The sequence below is a fragment of the Furipterus horrens genome, unplaced genomic scaffold, assembly GCF_987537825.1.
Source record: "Furipterus horrens unplaced genomic scaffold, mFurHor1.1.pri manual_scaffold_6, whole genome shotgun sequence".
Lineage (NCBI taxonomy): Eukaryota > Metazoa > Chordata > Mammalia > Chiroptera > Furipteridae > Furipterus > Furipterus horrens.
The window spans coordinates 168,480,998-168,501,304 of record NW_028327176.1 but is presented as its reverse complement, the minus strand read 5'-3'; the positions used below and the strand labels follow the sequence as shown (position 1 = coordinate 168,501,304).

General features: G+C 35.9%; 1 protein-coding gene across 1 annotated transcript in view; it reads left to right on the top strand.

Annotated features, from left to right (window-relative positions):
• The window catches only part of LOC150007800 (uncharacterized), a 223,989-nt gene that overhangs the window by 168,114 nt on the left and 35,568 nt on the right, over positions 1-20,307 (top strand). The window contains exon 3 of the mRNA XM_090280661.1: positions 15,451-15,553. Within this exon, the coding sequence (XP_090136787.1) occupies positions 15,451-15,510 (60 nt within the window). The 3' untranslated portion in view covers positions 15,511-15,553. The remainder of the gene's footprint in view (positions 1-15,450; positions 15,554-20,307) is intronic.

Below are 20,307 nucleotides of genomic sequence, written 5' to 3'. Positions count from 1 at the left end.
AGATTTACAGAAAAATTGTAAGATGGCACACAGTTCCCATGACAGTATACCCAGTTACTCCTTACACTCACTAGTATGGCATATTTGCTCCCATTAATAAACTAATATTGATATGTTATTTTAAATAAAGTATGCAGTTTATTCAGATTCTTTTAGTTTTATGTCCTTTTTCTATTTCAAGGTCCCACTTAGGTCCTATCCAGAATGTCATATTACCTTAAATTACCATGTCTCCTTGGCTGTGACAGTTTCTCCGACTCACTTTGTTCTTGACGACCTTGACAGTCTTGAGGGAGTACTGGCTAGGTGTTTGTAGGATGCTTTTCTATTGGAATTTGATATTTTCTCCTGATAAGATTGGGGTTTTGGATTTGGGGCAGGAAGATCACAAAGGTTAAGTGTAATTTTCATCTCATCATGTCAAAAGTAGACATTATCAAAGATATTTTTAACTTGTTGATTTTGACTTTTCATCACCTGGCTGATGCAGCATTTGTCAGGTTTCTCCCCTATAAAGTTATTCTCCCCAGCCATCCTCTCATTCACACTGTAGTCTCTGGAAGGCAGTCACTATGCACAGACCGCACTTGAAGCCTGAAGCTTGTGCTTCCCTCCTCAAGGGTAAAGTAGCTACATAAACTATTTGGGATTTTCCTACACAGAAGATTTTTTCTTCTCCCACATTTATTAATTTAGCTGATTATTTATATAGGTATAGACTCGTGGATATCTATTTGCCTACCTTGAGTTATAACCGGTACCACTTAATATTTTTTTATTACTCAAATTGTTCCACTTTTGCCACTGGAAGCTCTTACATTTGGTTCCTGTACTTCTTTGACATGCCTCCCTCAGTGTGTTTCATCTTGTTTTGTTTTTGAGTAGTTCCTTACTGTTAGGCCCTACGAGATGCTCCAGGCTTACCTGGTCTGTTTTCTTCCCCAGTCCTACAGTCAGCCATTTTCCCAAGGATCCCTAGCTCCTTTCATTAGAGAGTGATGTTAGAAACCAACACCTGGGTATTATGATGCTGTTTGAAACTGTGATGTTGCTTCTAAGCCCTCTTAGCTAACAAAGCAAAGAAATGTGTGTATATGTGCTAACCCCTGTAAAACACAAATATCTAGAACTATTTCTAGGCATTGCCACCTGTATCTATATAAAGCTAGATATGAGTTCATACTGATTGTGTCAAATTTTAAGCTATAACCACATGGATCACACCAGCCTCCTTCCCCGGTGTATCTGTAGATTCCACTCCAACAGGGAGAAATTCGAATTTGACCATCTGCCACACATTTACTTAAGTTTTCAATTCCAGTATATGTATTGGTATCAGAATTGTTTACCTGTGCTCCCCTGGGAAGCAACTTTGAATAGAGTGACTGGAGTACAGTGCTTATGTACAGTTCCTTTTATCTCCAGTCTTACATACTCTACTCATTTCCGAAATTATTTATTTCAACATCGTTTGCCCCCATGCCCTTCTGTGAGGCTGTTTCACGCATTTGTAATATAGACATATTCCCTTGATGCAGTCTGCATTCCCTCCTGAGATCCACCAACTTCCTAAATATTGTTTTAAATTTGTATACATTAAGGTTCACACTTTGTGCTGTGAAGTGTAATGGGTTTTGTCAAATGCATAATGTCACATATCTACCATTACAGTCTCGTACACAATAGTTTTACTGCCCTAAAAATTCCCTTTGTATCACCTATTCATCCCATTCCCTACCCTTAAACTTTTGTCAGCCAGTGATCAATTCTACTGTCTCTAAAGTATTTCCTTTGTCAGAATGTCATATAGTTGAAATCATGTGATATATAGCCTTTTCAGGCTGGTTTATTTCATTTAGAAGAAAATTTTAAGGCAAGTAATTAGAATATAATTGATTTAAAATATAAAAAAGAAACATAAATACCCAGTAGGAATTAAAATTTACAAACATCAACTTTAAAATACACAATTTTTGTAGCACTTGGAGGCCTTAGGAACCACTTAGAATCATTCTTTAAGAAAAAAATTCTTAATTCCAAACCCTGTAAATCAGTGCAGGAACTGTCAGCACGAGAGTACTGGAAGTCTAATTACTGGGGATAGCTGCTCTAAGGGGGAGAGGTAACCTCTAAAGGAACTAGGATTTATCCACAGCTAGAAATCAAACCGTTTCAGGGATATGGTTAAGAGAGTAATTTTATTCTAAATTTGTTTTTGCAATACCAGACCTTTCAAGAAACCATAATATGTTTAAAAACCAAACACTCATAGGTATGATAGAGCCAAAAATATCCCCCACATGTCTTAATAGTGTACTATTTAAAGTGCAAAAATTATACCACACAGAAGCATGAAAAGAAATGTAATGATCAAGCGGTTAAAGGGTATGTATTCTACTTAAGGACAAAGAATTGTTTCTTGTAAAATGGCATTTTGACAAACTTCAAGTAAAATTATATTTAAGCCATTAAGTATTTGTTGTTACTATTAAACTAAAATTATTGGGAAGAAAAATGTCATTTAAATCTGATGTTTCTATAGAGATAGACAAAAATAAATCCTTACGAGTTATTCAGATACAAGACACAAATAATATTTCTAGTTTAGACTTCTAGGTACAGCTCATATGCCAATCTGAGTCAACCAAGACTTGTCGTATTGTGGTGTCTTTGCTTCATGCCAAAAAGTCAGGAAGCCCTGAACCAGAAATCTTTCAAGAAAGCCTGTTCTTATGCGATATTTAATCTGTTCTTTTAGCAAGTAAAACTAAGAATAATTTTGGATTTGGCTTCTGAATTTTTTGGCTACTTATCTAAACTGAATACAATGAAACTACTGAAATCTTCTGTATTTTCTAAACATGATCTATAGGGAAATAAGATCTTTATTTAGGTTCTTTAAAAACCATATCAAAGAAGTGTGTAGATTTGAGTTAGAAGCCAATATCTACTGCATCCTGGGAATGGCATATAACCTGTAACCTCTATGCTTCCATAAGTGTGCACTGACCAAGTGGATCTCACTGGGCAATCAGTGCTAGTCTGCCCTATGTTTCCTTTCTTATCTGGAAGAGCAGATGAAAGTTCCAAAACACTAGGGACTGAGGATCTGTTTAAAACTGTAGGCGTTGAATTTCTCAGAAAATGCCAATGCTTTTTAAACAATATGTGTGGCACGCAGATAACTCCTGAGTCAAATTCAGGAGCGTAACTAATGAGAATAATGGATGCCTTTTGTAAATATTCTTCAATCAACAAACACAAAGGTATTATTTATTATAAAACCTCCACCTTGACAGCTTCCTTTTGTAACTCTGATCCCCGTGGAAGTTTTGAGTCCTTTCCCTTAGTGTCTTCATGCTCTGTACTAACTGCATGTGAGTCATGGTAAGACTGAAGAAACAGGGTTGCCAGCATCTGGCTGGCATATGCATTCATTCTTGAAGTGCCACTGGGCATGATGTGCAGACCATTCCAGACTATTACTTGCTTTCACAACTTTTTATAACAGGTGCAGCAAATGAACTTCTGCCCCTGTCTTTCTTAAATGCACACAAATAAAGCGTTACCATGTCCTGGATATGAAGTCATGCCTACTTCCATGAATCATACATAATTTGTGTTCATGACTCTGCAATTGGAAATTAGTCATTTTAACCTAGTTTCTTCAAAATAAATATATGTACCAATGACTTAATATTCATTAATATCAATTAAGATGTTCAACAAACAACAAGAAATATCTATGTTTTGCACGCTGCCATCAAAACCCCAAATGAACCCTGAGAATCATGTGTTGAGACTTGCTTCTCTCCCACATTTGTAGAGGGCAGTCACAATTAAGGGCAAACTTTCAGCAATGCTGAACTTAACCAAGTGCTTGACAAGGCCCCATTCAAGGAAAGTGCAAACAAATAGAAGTTGCTTCACAGATCTTTTAAAAATTGTATTTAAACTTAACAACTTTATCATTTTACAAAATTATGTGACAGACCTGCAGTCATTCAGGTATTCAAATCACAGTTATTGAAAAAGCAAGCATGCTACCAGAAATATAAATAACTTTGAATTTGATACTTGTTTTTTTCACAACACATGTACTCATATAGCAATGTTCCCAGCCCTTAGTTCTATTTCTCTATGCATTTAATAGTCATGAAGACAAATGTTTAAACAATTAGCATGTGAACTGTCACTAAGATATATTTTAAATTATTTGCAATCCTGCTAAGAGTATAAGAATCTACTTTGCTGAGAATGAGCAAAGCACATTATATTTCTAAGTAAAATGACAACACTTTTTTTGTTTCTACTTTGGTTGAAGTATATATAACATCTCCTTAAGTGACTGGAAAATATTTTCTATACAGAACTATTTGGTGTTAATTTAATAAGCATTTGTTTAACATCCACTAATGTCTTATAAATTTTAGTGTAGAGGTTTATTGTTTTATTTTGTAATTTTTCCCATTGTCTGTTGCTAGTAGATTAAAACAATTTTTAGATATTTACCTTGTATCTAGTAACTTTGTTAAATTTATTCAATTTATTAGATTATTTGCAGATACTTCTAGATTCTTTTTGCAAAATCATGTAATCTACTTTTCCCTTCTTTCAAATATTTTAACTTTTCATTTCTTTTTCTTGTCTTTCTGAACTAGCTAGGCTCATGAAGAGCTTTTGAGAGAAGAATAACCTGGTTGCATTAATATTTTTTAAAAATATTCTGGTATAGGGTATATTATATTATTAAAGTGAGAAGTTAGGTCTAGAGAAATCTAACTAAGGAAGCATAGAGATCTTTTAGAAATAGAATTGATGAGGGATGGTGGTCATTTATAGGACTGGGGTCTCTAGCCAAGGTGGCTAACCATTACATGAGATAGAGGACAATTTACAAAGAAAGAGAATTAACTAGAAGTGGGTTGAGAAAGAATAATGCAGATAAACACATTTTGAAAACTTTTGCTATGCAACTAAAATCACATTTCCATTTAACAAAACTAAATGAATAATTTCAACACCTGGATATATTAGGTGTCTGCCTCACTCAAGAGAGAGAAGACAGATCCCTGGGTAATCATCATCTGAATCCTGAGCCATAGCTGAGGGGTCTAAGTGCGAAATCCAAAGGAAGTTATAAGCTGCCAGTGGCATGGTATGAAAGAAATTTTTAAATTTAAAAGTGCTGCAGTAAAAATTAATTTAGAATGTCCTGTTTCAGTAATTAGAGCTATGAGATATGAAGGGATTCGGGCTATAAGAAGCAGAAGCAAATAAAAAATAAAGCCTAGAGAAAGTTTCTAGAAAGAGTAGACTCCATATACAAACTGCAGTTATGGATTAACCTCAATTTTAAGATAACAGAAAGCTGAGAGGAAGAGAAATGATCTTTAAACAAAAGCATACAGATAAAGAATATTTAAATGACAATTTAAAAAATATTTGAGCACTTACCATGTTTCAGGCACTTTTCTGGGAATATAGCAATGATCGAAACAGACCATGCGCACACATACCCACACACACACACACACACACACACATCTGCCCTCATGGAAGGATTACATTTTAGTGTGAAAAGACCAATACAATAAATAAGTAAAAATACATAACATATGAGAAGGTGATATATGCTATGGGGAAAAATAAAGCCAAGAATAGAAGGAATGTGTGCTGAACACTAGAAAAAAGTACAAGTTAAAAATAAGGGAAATCATCACTCAAATGATAGTAGATACAAAGACCTGACGAAGCAGCAAGAACAGCATTGCATAGATCTGAGAAGAGTGTACCAGGTAAAGCAAAGGTGCTCGGGGCAGCCATGCAGGAGTGTGCCTAGAGAAGGGGGCACCTTTTCCTATCCATGCAAAGGCAATCTTTAGGCTAATAGTGATCCTGAGAACAGCCAGTGCAAAGGCCCTGAGTTGGGAGCATGCTCGGCATGTTCAGGGAACACCAAAGAAACAGTAAGGCTGGAGTGGATTAAGCCAAGAGGACAAATCAGATCAAGTGTGTAAGGGTGCACTATAAATGGGTTGTTCACTCCTAGGTTTGCTAGACTGACATCATATGTATGTTGCCCATTTCTTTGATGGGCCCAATGCATTAAGTTAGCTAAGTTCATTAATATTTTTTCATACTCTGTACGTTTAAGTGTTTGCTTCTCACTTTGAAGATCCAGTCCTTTCAGGCAAGGCAATTTCTCAGCTCCCTTCCTCCATTATCCCTTTTTAACCTCAGCTAATTTTCCATCCCAACCAGACTGTCATTGGGATTCTGGAATGCAGTAGAAGTTCACCCCACTAATGGGGTGATCATAAGTTAGTAAGATTGTGTTTTAAGTAATATTCTCAGAGGAGAAACTCACTTCTATTGGAAAAACTTACAGGAGGTCAATGGTTATAAGAGGTCCCTGATGGTCTATGAGCTTTGCTTTGGGGTGTCAGTCTTATTTTACTCTTTCCTAAAATACTTTAAACTAAGCCCATACCTTAAAAACGTTCACATGTGTACCACTTAAAGTCACTGCAGGTACCACCAGTGGGATAAATTTTAATTTTAGGAAATCTGTATAGAAGACCCTTGAGTGTAGAGAAGGACCTTTAATGCCCCCTTTCCTAATATTTATGATCCTAGATAGTGAATAGTTGTCAAAGCACGACATTTTCTTTTCTGCTGTTAAGCACAGAGAAGTCCACATTGTCAACAGAACCATCTGTATCCATATACTTGTAGCACTTCAAAAGTGCTTTTACTTTTATTATCTTACTTTACACATTGAACTCTGCAAACAAATAGTAAAAATGAGGAAATAAAAGCACATAAAATTGTATTAAGACTAATATCACACACCTACTTCATGATTGTCAGAGAAGGAAAACTCTGATTCCAAAAAACCTCCGCTGCCTTGCGGCATACCTCTTCAGGGGAAAGGCTAAGGGAGTAAACCCCGACAGAAAATCCGGAGCCGGAGTCCCTAAGGCGGTTTGACGTTGTAGTCAACACCGGCAACTCCTGCGGCGCACCTGAAGCCAAGCTGTATTGACTCCGTCTTTCCCTTGGATCCTTCAGCTGCGAAGAGAGGGGGGGTCTGCTGCATGGGCAACAGCAGACCCTCCATATCACCCTGCTCAGGCTCTGTAGCTTCAGCTCCACTGGAGAGGACACTCCAGCGTCATCGCAAGATGTCGATTTAACACGGGAGGAGACAGATACCGTGTCACTCCCGAGTCGGACTGCACAGCCATTCTCGGCGGTGCAGATAGACTCTTAAGAAGCTACACCATCGTCTCTCGAGATGGACGGCTGCCTACTACTACTATACTTCATGATTGACTAGGTCTACAAAACAATTCTGGGACTGATGCTTTTTCCATTATATTAAATTTGTCCTTTGTGAAGAGAATTATTTAGACTTTTTAATATTTTTCAAAATTAGTTGTTCTTGAGTTTCCCTTGTTTTTTCAAATGAGCAAACCATGGTTCAAAGAGCAAACAAAACTGTAGGCAAATGTTTCCTCAAATAACTTCTCTTTACATACTCACATAAAGACAGTTCTGAATATAAAATATTATTTCCATTAAAATAATAATTATTATTATACTACTTAAATTTTGGAAAGAGGGACTCAAGTAATAGCACATTTTTAAATGTATTTTGCTTGATATTGTTTTTATGTCATTCTGATATTTCAACAACTCAAAAAGAATGTGTTTTTGAAAATGACGTATGTACCCAACATGAGGCTACATGCAGTGGAAATTTAGATAGAAGTATAAATCAGTGCATCAACAACAAGCTTACAATCTAATTAACAGAGCAAATTTAATACAAATGGAAGAAGCAACAAATAGCTCATTTAATGGAAAATGTATATTCTACTGAATTTTCTACACCTTTGAATAAGACACTTATCTCTCTGAGATGTTTTATTTTTTTTCAATTCTTTTGATTTTTTTCTTTTGATTTCTGAAATTATAAGATCTATGTCTTAGAGTAGAAAAGATCAAATAAAAGAAAAAAAAATGACTTAAGAAACATGGATAATCTTTCCTACCAAAGATTGAAAAAACACAGATCTGGTAGTCATTTAAATAAATATTGCAAAGCACTGGTGAAGTGCTTCCAATATTTAAGATTTAAATCAGACATAAATATGTACTAAAGTATTTTGCTTGTTTGTTTGGAAACAAGGAACAGAATGACAGTGACCAGAGGGGAGGGGGTGGAGGAAAAGGGGGGAAAGAAAAGGAAAGATCTAGTCAAGGAACTAGTGTAAATGACCCATGGACGTGGACAACAGGGTGGGATTGACAGTGGGAAAGGGGCAGGGGTGAGCAATGGGGAAAAATGGGGGACAGTTGTAATAGAACAACAATAAGAAAAGAAAAACAGATATGCAAAAGTAGTAATAAGTTAGTTAACAAATATTTCTTGAGCAACTATTCGCTCCAGGCACTCTTATAATAGCTACTGGATATAAGCATGAGTTCTTATCCCTAGTAAAATTTATATTCTAGAATTAGGGTCAAGTAAACCAAAGGATAAACATTAAGTTCAGATATCATGACTTTGGATTGTATTGAAATCAGTTAGGCAATAATTGAGCCCATTTCTTGTAACTTTTTACTTTCTTACCATGTGCTTTAATCACAAGGCATCAACTCTGCCTCTCCAATCAAGGTGCTCCTTTCAACTGAACAGTGAAAGAGACAGGAAGCCAGATCTGACTCCCACTGCCAGAGGCTTTCATCAGTCCTTGGGAGAACTATCTCTAAAAAACCACAGCACATCAATGTTTTCAGATCTCTCCTTCAACTTCTGTTATCCAAGGGAAATCTATCTGTATTATGGCCAGTCTCTTTATTCCTTGTTCTTCCTCTCTGTATCTACTGCCTTCTCTCTGGCAGCATTCTTGTTAGAATTGACACTAATCCCATGCCACTCTTTCACACTTAAGGTCCACAAGTTGGCCTCATATATCCCCTAGTCTGACAAACTTCAGGGACACAGATCTCAATACAACCAGTTCTCCTTGGCCCCACATCAAAATAAATAGTCCATCCTTTTCTGACCTTTTTGATTTCTTAGGCAGGATCCAAACACAGACTAAATGCAAGGGTCTTACATCAAGCTCTCAGAGTGGTCTCATTAAAGCTCATTTCTCTTGATTTAAGATGAAAAGGGACTCATAGCGAAACAACTCCTTTTTCAAACATCTGCTCCCGTTGCTAACTCTTACTTTCTACAGTCTTTGACAGTGAAAAGTAAAGAGAATTAGTTTTTTGGCCATCTTCTTTCAAAATGTGGTGTTATTCAAACCTTTAAAACTTATTGTCAGTTTATGAGGAGAACAAAGGAGTGTATTAAACAGGAATGCAATCAATGAAATCCAGAATGAGGAAAACTATGAGAGAACAAATATCTGGGTTTTTTCAACAAATACTTACATGGGGAAAATAAGGACAACGAAAAAAATCCTATAAATCAAGAGATTGAAGAGACTCATCAACCAAATATGATTTATGGACCTTGTGTGGATTTTAATTCAAACATGTTATATAAATAAAAAAAGTTATAAGGCAATCAGGCAAATGTAAACACTGGCTGGATATTTGATGATAATAAGAAAATACAGATTTTTCAGAGGGAGAGTAGTATTGTGGCTATGTTAAATATCACAGAATCCTTATCTGTTGATGATACATACTAAGATGTTTATAGATGAAGTGATATATCAGGAATTCATTTTAAAATAATGCACTAATGGAGGAACAAATGAAAGAGATAAGACAAGGACAAGACTGGCCATATGTTGAAGCCAAGTGTTCAATACTAGGGGTTCATTATGCAATTCTGTCTACTTCTGTATATGTTTATAATTTTCCAAAGAACTAAAGAGGAAAATGCTGCTTTATGATCTTACAGCTCTCTTTGAATTCTGACATTGATTGTTTTGATGCCTCAACTGAAATATTCACTGAACATTTTCTATATAAAACATTGCAGATGACAATATGGCCAATTAATGGGTTGTCTGATATCCAGCTCACTTTTCACCATACTGTATATCCCACCTTCAAAGTTCAACCTGGACACTTGGTTGGCTCTTTCTCCAGTCCCTTCAGAATGATGTAGGATGATCATATCATGCAGGAGTGATGTGGTATGGGAAGCAATTCATTGGATTTTTAAGTGTACAATTTACTAATAGAACACTTCACAATTTCTTCTGCTATGGTAATTCTGAGATTAAACATTTGTATCACAAAGTTTTGTGAAGGAGACAGCAATGTTTCTTTTCAGTCTTAAGAGAATGACTTCATTTTGAAGCCAAGCACTTTAAATTACATGCATTGATGCCTCAATTTTTATAACCCTTTAACATAATATGTTAATGTAGATGATTTATGAAATATCAGCTGCATCTCTAGAGTACAACTGGAATTAAAAGTCATTTAGAATCTTTTCCTATGATGACATTATGCCATTCTAGAGCCTTTCTCTGTAAAATCACTTCCCCTTTTAGTATCTGTTGTAAATTTTATGATTGATTGCAGATATTTGTCCACAGGGCCCAAAGCTTTTATACTTATTCCTTGTGTTGCATTCTTTATTAGGTCACCCAAAAATTATAGTGCCAAAAACCATTATAAAGACAGACATTTAGAAGAATCTTAGGATAAAGCTCATGGAAAGCAAATAAAAAGAAGGAGCCACATAATATTCCCTGCTTAGTGTTTCACTTTCTCTAAACTCAAATATTTCCCTTGTTTATAACATAGGTAAAAGAGAGGGCAAATTAAATTTTCCCACCACTATTAAACATTACAAGTTACAGATGTATTTCAACTAGGCATCATTAATATGTCATAAATTATCTGAAGTCTCTTTCCTTTCTTAGGAACGGCAAGAAAATGTCAAACACACACAGTCCCAAGATAACATTGAATTTATATCACTAAGTAGAAGTCCTTCATTTCTTCATTTCATTTTCTTGCACACTAAAATAATGGATTGTGGACATGCAAAACTTTAAAAGGTATAATCTCACCAACTAGAATAATTAGATAATTACAACTTAATATCTTAATAACAACTGAAAAAAAAAAGATGAAAGATTGGCACTGATATATCTCCAGCTGAAGGAGAATGGACATGAAACAGATCATGACCATTAAAATTATAGTTAAAAGGCTGGAAATACATTAAAACTCACCACCCAAAATCTATTTATGAGGATCAAAATCATTCAATTAAGTAAAATTTTAATGTGATGAGTGAGACCAATAAACCAAATTAACCTTGATAATGTTTTTCATAGAACTCAAATCTAACATATTGGAAGAATGAAATAAGTACAAGTTGACTCTGCAAAGCAATTATCTAGGCATGTCCTATAAATGCATTGACATACTTGAGATAATATAGTTTTATAAATGATGAAGAATCAAACACCTGAAAGCATGCTTGACCAAGGAAAACCGCTTAATGTAAAATATCAGCCAGAAGGGGCAAATGCAACTAAGATTATCTTCAAAGAATTCTATATACTTTTATTGATTGCTTGGACTTTTGAATGATATTGTTAGAACATTAAATGGATGGTTAGCTCTTGATTAAAAGCTACATATACAGAGCTTGTGATGTATTAGAAATTGTCTAAGCACTAATCCTTGTAATCTTCATAACAATCATATGAGAAAGTGCTATTATTATGCCTGGCTTTACTTGAGATAAACTGAGGCACCGAGGGGTACGATAACTTTCCCCAAGGAATTATTGACCCAGAGTCAACAACTCTCTGCTACCTCCTACCTTTGAAAAGACTAGAATAACTTACATTAAATAATTAGAAAAAAATGATAACTGTATTACAAAATATATATGTGCAACCAAGGAAATGTGGAGAACAAATATGCACGTATTACAGAAGAAACATGGTCAAAAAATTATAGATTTATTTTAATACAATAAATAACATTTAATTGTAATAAATTCAAAGTAAGATACTTCCACATTTTCATCTGATTCAAGGAAAAAAATTTTTTTAATAACACAAATACGTATGATAAACCACACAGTCTCAGACTGAGTTAGCAAATTAATTAGAATAAACCCAGAAATCATACCTAGAACTCAAAGAGGTAATCGTGAAGATGTCCTAACAACACACGTGGTCAGATTATTCTTTGCTGTTGAGCTATTTCAGGATGGAGCATCTGAAGCTCAAAAAACTTAGGAAAAAAACATTCAAATAGCCAGTCAATTTATATTTTCTTTTCTCCAGGCACTGTGCTTTATCAGTAGTAATATTGTTATTTTCATTGTTACTATTAATTAATAACAAAAAAATCAACATTTTCCTTGTTGTGGTCCAAAATCAGTATTAAAGCAGATAAAGTAAACTTGGCAAGAAAGACAAGAACAGGCCGTAGGTAATAAGGACTGAGTTTAAAAATATACATCAGAAAGCCTGCAAAGATGACCAAAACCATACCTTTACCAAGTAGTCCCCATTGTGGAATGTTGTGAGGAGATATTTTATAGCTGATAGTAAAGACTTGTTTTCCTTTTTTTTTTTTTTTTTTTTTTTTTTTAACAAAATGCTGATTTTTAAATGGTAGAATTTAGATTAAACTCAGGAGAAATTTCTTGGCTGTGAAGACCTATAGTCATGACAATAGCATAGCAGCACAGTTTATGGACTCAGCTTCTTCTAGTATTTTTGTGACTGAGGGAGAGAAGCATATTGCCGGCCTGCCTGGAAACAGGCAGATGGACTAAATGACTTCAAGGATGTCTTCCTGCCAGTTGATTTTGGGATGACTCCAAGGACGAACAAAAACAGACTACTGTTATGTCTTTGGTTTACCCTCAGGTAATGAAATAGGTTTTAAAATGTCTGAATAAAAACATTAGAGTACATGAACTCATTATGATATCTTAAATGCGCTTACATCAAAATCCTTGCGGATGTGAAAATATGTCCTTCCTGCCTTCTTGTCTGGAGTATCTGCAGTCCTGGGCAAATGCAGCCCTCCAGTATCCCTAGCACTGAGGCAGGGGTTTCAAATTACTGATGAGGTCTTCTGCCTCTTTAAAGGTGGTATTAAGAGTACCAAGGAGTTCTGAGCAATATCGTCCCTTTTTAGATCTGTCCATTCATCATGATCCCGTGCCAGAATTTGTTAGGTAAACATGATTGACAGACAGCCATCTTTATCCTTTATATGGCTGGAGGTCAGCCCTGGTGGAAAGTAATGCTTTTTTAATTAGCTGTTAGGGGATCGAGTTTCTTTTGTGTGGCTTGCATACTGCTCCCTCTCTGCGCCAGTATCCAAAGTGGATATCTCTTATGCCTTTCGTGCTTAGTATAACTCAGACAACTGAAGAACAGTCATAAAAGATTCATATTGAAGCTGTTTTATAAAAATTTGCACAGCTGGCAAAAAAAAATTGAGAGAGAAAACGTAGTTGGAATAACAGAGTCTTCACAAAGAAAAATGAGCAATATTTTCAAGGCTCTCTTGGCAAATAGTAACTGTAAAGAGAAAACTGTTTGGTCACAATATCTCTGCTGCAAAAATAAAATAAAATAAACATAATTTTAAACTGTAATGTGCAAAATAGAATTTCCCTCCAAGGAATTGGTCCTTCCATTTAAAGGTAAAATAAACCCTTGAAACACTTTTGGTTTGGCAGAGTTTGCAAGAAAAACAAAGCAAGTGTTCGTGACTAATTTAATGGCACTGCTCTTCTTCTGCACCTTTTATGAGGCAGGATGTTCACTTCAGAAAAAACTGATGATTTTTATGCCTAAAACAATTAATTCAGCAATATGTGAAACCACCATAAAATGAAGAATGGGACTGCACAAGATGTTTATATATATTCAAAGCACATGATTTTTATTTAAATATAAAATTGATGGGCTACACAAGAAACACTCTCAAGCTTATAATATAAACTTCTACATAGTTTATAAATACAGTGACTAGATATGATTAATGGTTTAGTAATAAGCTAATATTACATTGAGATCTTAAATGAGTTTTCCAATTTATTAATCAAAAAATAAAATGATTTGAGTACAATGCATAAATAGACCCAAACTTTGTTTTGTCTAGTTTCATGTCAAATCTGATTTGTTGATTTTTCTCTGTTGTTTTTTTTGTTTCCAAGTTCATTGATTTCTAATCTTTATTTTTAATTATTTTCTTATTCTTGGGTATATTTACTCTTTCATTTCTAGTTTCTTAAAGTGAAAGCTTAGATACTTGGTTTGAAATTGCTCTTCTGAGAACTTTCATCCATCATGAATCTCTCTCTCTCTCTCTGTCTCTCCCCCCACCTCTTTTCCATTAAGAGGTAATATGGTGTTTAAGGGCATGAGAACTGAAATCAAAATGCCTGGGTTTGTATCTGAGCTCTCCACTTACTAGCTGTGTGATCTTGAAAAAATTACTTAAGCGCTCTGGGCCTCAATTTCCTGATTTGTTAAATAGGATGCCCATTAGATTGTTGCAAGGAATAGGTGAGTAAAGACATGTGAAGAATTTAAAAGTTCTTTGCAATATATACAATTTGACTGCTACTTCATTTCAAGCAGAGTGCATATATCAAGTACACTTTACATTAAATACATTAACTTAATTTATATAACACATCAGCATTACTAAACAATCCCTTCTGATTTTGTGTGTGTGTGTCCCCTTCCTCACTGTACATACAAAATATTGGGTTGTATTTAAGAAAGAGAAGGAAAATCTACTTATGAAATTGATGACATCTTTCACCCATTGAAGGTTTTAGTCAATCCTACTCAATTTCAACACAGAGAGACTTGGAGAAGTCTCTGTTGCATGTCTTGTTTATGACAAGGATTGATTGTCCTTATTAGTTAATTAAGTACCAGAAAATTAATTCATTACTAATCTGTATTTCTTCTTTTTTGAGTGACATGGTAAATATAATATTAAACAACAACCTGCAAAAAATTCATTTAAAGCAATGACTATAGGCCAGATAAAGTGCATGAGTTTTAAAAAATCGAGGATGAAACGGTTTTAGGTTTTAGGAGCTACCCCAAGATGTAGTTTTGCTAGTTTCATGCTTGACATTAGGCAGAAAAAAAATGTGTTTCCCCTCCACCTTGCAAATCAGACAGAAAAATTGGTCAATACAAGCTGAAACATGGACCACACTTGAAGTCAAATGAATTTTTAGCTTGATAAGGTTGAATTTTTCCCACAAAAGGGTCATACTGGCTGTCAAAGAAATTTACATATAAAATTTGTTTACTACAGCTTAAACAAGCCATTTAATCTGCAACTTGTCTGGGTACATGTGAAGAGGTGGAGGGTGCACCAGCAGTCACACTGTGCGGACAGCTGAGTTTCGTGTTTTTACAGTTTCTTGCCAACACACTGCATCTTTGCTTTCAGCACAGGACTATGGAAGTGCTCTCCAGGGCGAAGATGGGAATTAAAATGAGGAGAGGATAATCAACTTTACTGAGCACTTACTGTGGGCCAGATACTGTGCTAGGTAAGCTCATTACATATTATTTCATTTGATTAACTGACTGAAAGCTAAGTCAGAAAATCAAAGAATGAAGGATTATGTAAGATTGGAGGTTACAAAGTAGGACTATTTTGACCAAATATGATAGAAGTCACTGAATAAGATTTTTAAAAGCTCATTTATGGAGAGTTTTTGGTGACTTTCTTTTCTTGTGTTATGTGATTATAGGGTTAGGATTCTTTATTGCTATAGGTGTGCTCAAACCCAAATACTCATGAATATATAAAGTGTATATTATTTGCCTTAATTAAGGAAACCTCAGGAAGAGGTTTTAACTGCACATTTCTATTAACCCTAATTCCTTTTGCTGAGATCTAGTTTTAAAGGAAAAAAAGCTGCTACTTTGGTGTTTCATCTCATTAAAGGAAAAGGGTTTGTTAGAAACTTATAAACAAATGCAGCATTATGGTTCAAATCAGCTGGAAGAATACCTGTATAAATGGAGTCTGTTGGACACAATAAGCTACCCTTCCCCCCACTTACTTATATAATAATCCTGGCTTTCAGAAGACTAATCACTACACACCATCTACACAGCATCTAATTTCCTCATCAAATTTCTCTGCTGGGTTTAGCCATGCCTGTCAACTTCCCAGCTCCCTCTTCAATAACTGGGTTTATTCTTAGTGTCTCGCCAATAAACATTCCTATGAGCAAACCCATGAAAGAGTGAAGTCCAAATTTCTTTATCGCTCCCTCTTTTGAAAAGGATTTTCTGCTCACACTCCTGGGAAAGGTCACAGGTAATTTTGGCTGGTCACTTGAGGGTGGCAGAATTGCAGCGAGCACATTGGGCTCTTTTGTTTAAGCATCCCACTGACCGCCAAAGGTGACCACTGACGACGGGGGGGACCATTTAGAAACACGAACAGGCAATAACGTAAGCAAGTCAGCCCAACACGGTCTCCCTTCAAGCACAAATTAAGTTGCTCATATTCAGTTTCAAGACAGATGCAGCTTTTCTGCAAGCAAACTTATCCTCTTTATTGCTTAGGTACTAGACATTGCTAAATGCTTACAGGGAGTTTAAAGATCACTTATTGTGGCAGAGAACGAGGCCATGAATGAACTGAAAGCTAAATCCTTTTTATATCAATTTTATCATTTTACAATGAAAGTTCACTTAAATCTTTCCCACTGAGTCTCTTTGAAACACCTGCCTTTCTAGATTCTTAAAAAGAAATTGGACGCTCAGTAAACTGTGGAAATTCATAACCACTGTACAGGCCATTTCTAAAATAGTATTGGCCCATGGTCCTGTACAAGTTGAACTGTGTACCATACCCCCCACCACCCAATAAATGTTGAAGTCCTAGCACCCAGTGCCTGAGAATGTGACTTTATTTGGAGATAGAGTCTCATCAAGAGGTAATTGAGTTAAAAGGAGGTCATTAACGTGAACTCTGATCCAGCATGATTGGTGTCTTCATATAAAGGGGAAATTAGGCACAGAGGCACAGGGAAAACACCATGTGAAGGTAAAAGCAGAGATCAGGCTGATGCTGCAGAAGCCAAGGGTTGCCAGCAAACCACCAGGAGCCAGGAGAGAGACATGAAACAGATTCTCCCATGTGACCCTTAGAAAGAACCAACCCACTGACACCCTGATCTTGGGCTTTTAGAGTCTAGAACAGAGAGACAATGAATGTCTGTTGTTTAAGCCACCCAGTTTGCAGTGCTTTGTTAAGGCAGCCCTAACAAACTAGTATAAATTCTAATGGCAAATTTCAGGCTGTTAAAAAATTTAGGTGGACCTAAAAATTCATTCTATGCCCACCAATAGTCAGTAGTAGTTATAAACATACAAGATATGAGCTATATTTATCTGTTTTATAAGCTTATTCTTGACACAATAGGACCTGTTTTCTCCTTCTACTTAATTCGACTATCTATACTGGATCAGTGCTCTCTTACCCTCAAAAGCTAGTAAAGCTTCTATGCCAGAATTTCTTAACCTTTGAGCTGTTGATATTTTAGGTAGGATAACTCTTTGTTGTGAGCTGTCCTGTACATTGTAGGATATTGAATGGCAGTTCTTGCCTCCGCTCACTAGACAACAGTGGCACTTTCCCCTGGGGTTGTGACAATGTCTACAGACATTTTCAACTATTTCCTAGGAGGCAACATCATTCCGCGGTTGATAACTATAATTGATATTCCCTAATCCCCAATTTTCATGGCCTCCAGAGACTTTCTCCAAACCTTAGTAATGACAGTCTGACTTTATTTAAAGGCAAGTCTATCCTATTCTACTAGCACTTACTGAGGATGTCTAACTGACAACCTTGGTTAAGCTGAAGACTCATTGGCACATGAATCTTACTAAAGTAGCCTCAGAAAGGTACCTCTCACTGTAACCAGAAATCCTTGACTACAAAATGTATCAGTTTGGCAGGCATCATCTCCTCCTTATTCTGAGGGTAAAAACAAAGCTTTATGTGAATAAAACATCTCTCCATCTGGAAGAAAGAGTGGTCTTCCATGGCTGTGGGGTCCCTAGCCTGAGTAAATAAATACTCAGTAAATATTTGTTGGATTAATGAATGGCTCTTGTTCCTCAGAAACAAGATATAAAAATAAAAGGTTTCAGGTAAAACATACTGAAGAATTGTTGTATTCTTGAGTTCATGTTCAGTGAGTGAATTATTTCCTTCTCTCTTGGTTGCCTTGTGTAGGAGGTGCCAGTATGTATCATCTTGGTACATTATTTTAATGTAATATTTAGACCCCAGGCTCTGGATCCAGACAGACATGGATTCATAGGCTTGAATACCACATGCAACGAGGGGCAGTCTTTTGCCATTTTCTTGTCTCAACTAAGCTTCAGTTTTTTCACCTGTAAAATAGGAATAAAACCTATAGAGCCATTAGAGGACTGAATAAGGTAACACCTACAAAGACTTAGCTTGATAATAGCAGCACAGTTACTGTTAATTACTGTTTTTAGAGTTAGACATTTTCCAAATTGATTCATATATACATTTTCTTTTCCTAAATCTTCCTAAATGACCAAACTCTCCTGACACAGAGAGTTTTCTTCCCGTAACAATAAATAAGGGAAATATTTCCAAAATAGGGGTTAGCACACATTTGCTATAAAGGGATATGGAGCAATACTTTCAGCTTTACCAGAGCACCTGTCTCAACTACCCACCTCTGCCACTGTAGCATGAAGACAGCCATCAGCACTATGTTACGCAATGAACATGGCTGCATTTCAACAAAACTTTATTTACAAAAAAAAAGGGATGGCTGGGTTTGGCCCACAAGCTGTAGTTTGCTAACATTTTATTTTATTTTATTTTCATATATCACTATCAAAGAATTACATTTTGGTACTTTATTCAAATAACCACTTTAGATATAAACCATGTCTTACCCTTTTTCCTTAAAGCATTACATTTCTGTACATGATTCAGAATAATAGTAATTAAATTGGATTTGTAGATTGTGAGATGAAATCAAGGATGAGGACATCAATAATTCACTGTAGTAAAAAGAAAGTGGAATGGTTCTTACGTTTCACTTCTGCTCAGTACTAAAGTTGGGAGTGAATAAGCTGTGGGCCTACTGTACCTTGCAACCCATGGCCTGGCAGGAGGAGCCTCTATGGAAGCCGATTGGGTGTTTCTGATTTGGCCCTTCTCTTGCTGACCTCACGAACAGGAGTGGAAGGTGGATCTCCCGGGATGACCTCCCACAGTATCAGAAACCTTAAGGCAGAACCTGTGTCTCCTACATCATGATTGCTGTAGGACCCAGTGTCAGGATTGTCATAAGCACTCAAGATTTGTGACCACTTCATGTTTACAAATTTTTGACTCCTGTGGCTTAGACTTTATGAGTGCTATCATGGTTGAAAGAACAGAGTCCAATTCACAAAAGTCATTTCAAAAAAACCTTAATCATTCATTTCTATTTTTAATATCATAGTGGGGAGTTGTAGTACAGAGAATGCCTCTTTAATATTCCACTTTGCCTGGCATCTCCATCTTTGTTTAATGTAGTTTATTTTTTAAAATATTTATTAATATCCACTAGATGCCAAACAATGCACTTAGCACTACAAGGTCCCTCCTTTCATCATCAGGGAGGTCCCTGCCATAACAAGTTTCCCCAAACAAAATACCCAGCCCTGCATTTGTGCCCCCTGCCATCCTTTCCATTCCCTTTTCTTCTGATTCTTCATTATAAAGCCCAAAGATTACTCTTGTGACAAGCCAGACTCTTCTTTAGAAGGCAGCACAGAGAAAAACCTAGGAAACCTCATGAATAATTATTTAATCCCATAACAAAAATACAATGTACCTTGATTATGACGTTGTGTTTTGAAGCCTTAAATCAGAATTCAAACACACTCCTATCCCTTTTGAGAAATGAAAGAGTAACTAAGGCAGAGAAGAAAATGAGATGTTTGACAAGAACACTGTAACAACCACTGCCACCATTTATAATTTGATGTTCTTTATAACAGGTAATTTGTGGTATGCACAGTATGGGTACACTTTTCCCTTTCTTGAGAATGTTAGTCCTGTTGATGTTCAAAGCCTACATACAAATTGTACTGAACATAGTATATTAGTTTTCTATTGGTGAGGAAAAATTTACTGCAAACTTAGTGGCATAAGTGATACCCATTTATCATTTCACAGCTTAACCTGGTTCCCTGCTCAAGGTCTCACCAGATTGACATCAAGGTTTCAGCCAGACTTGTGATC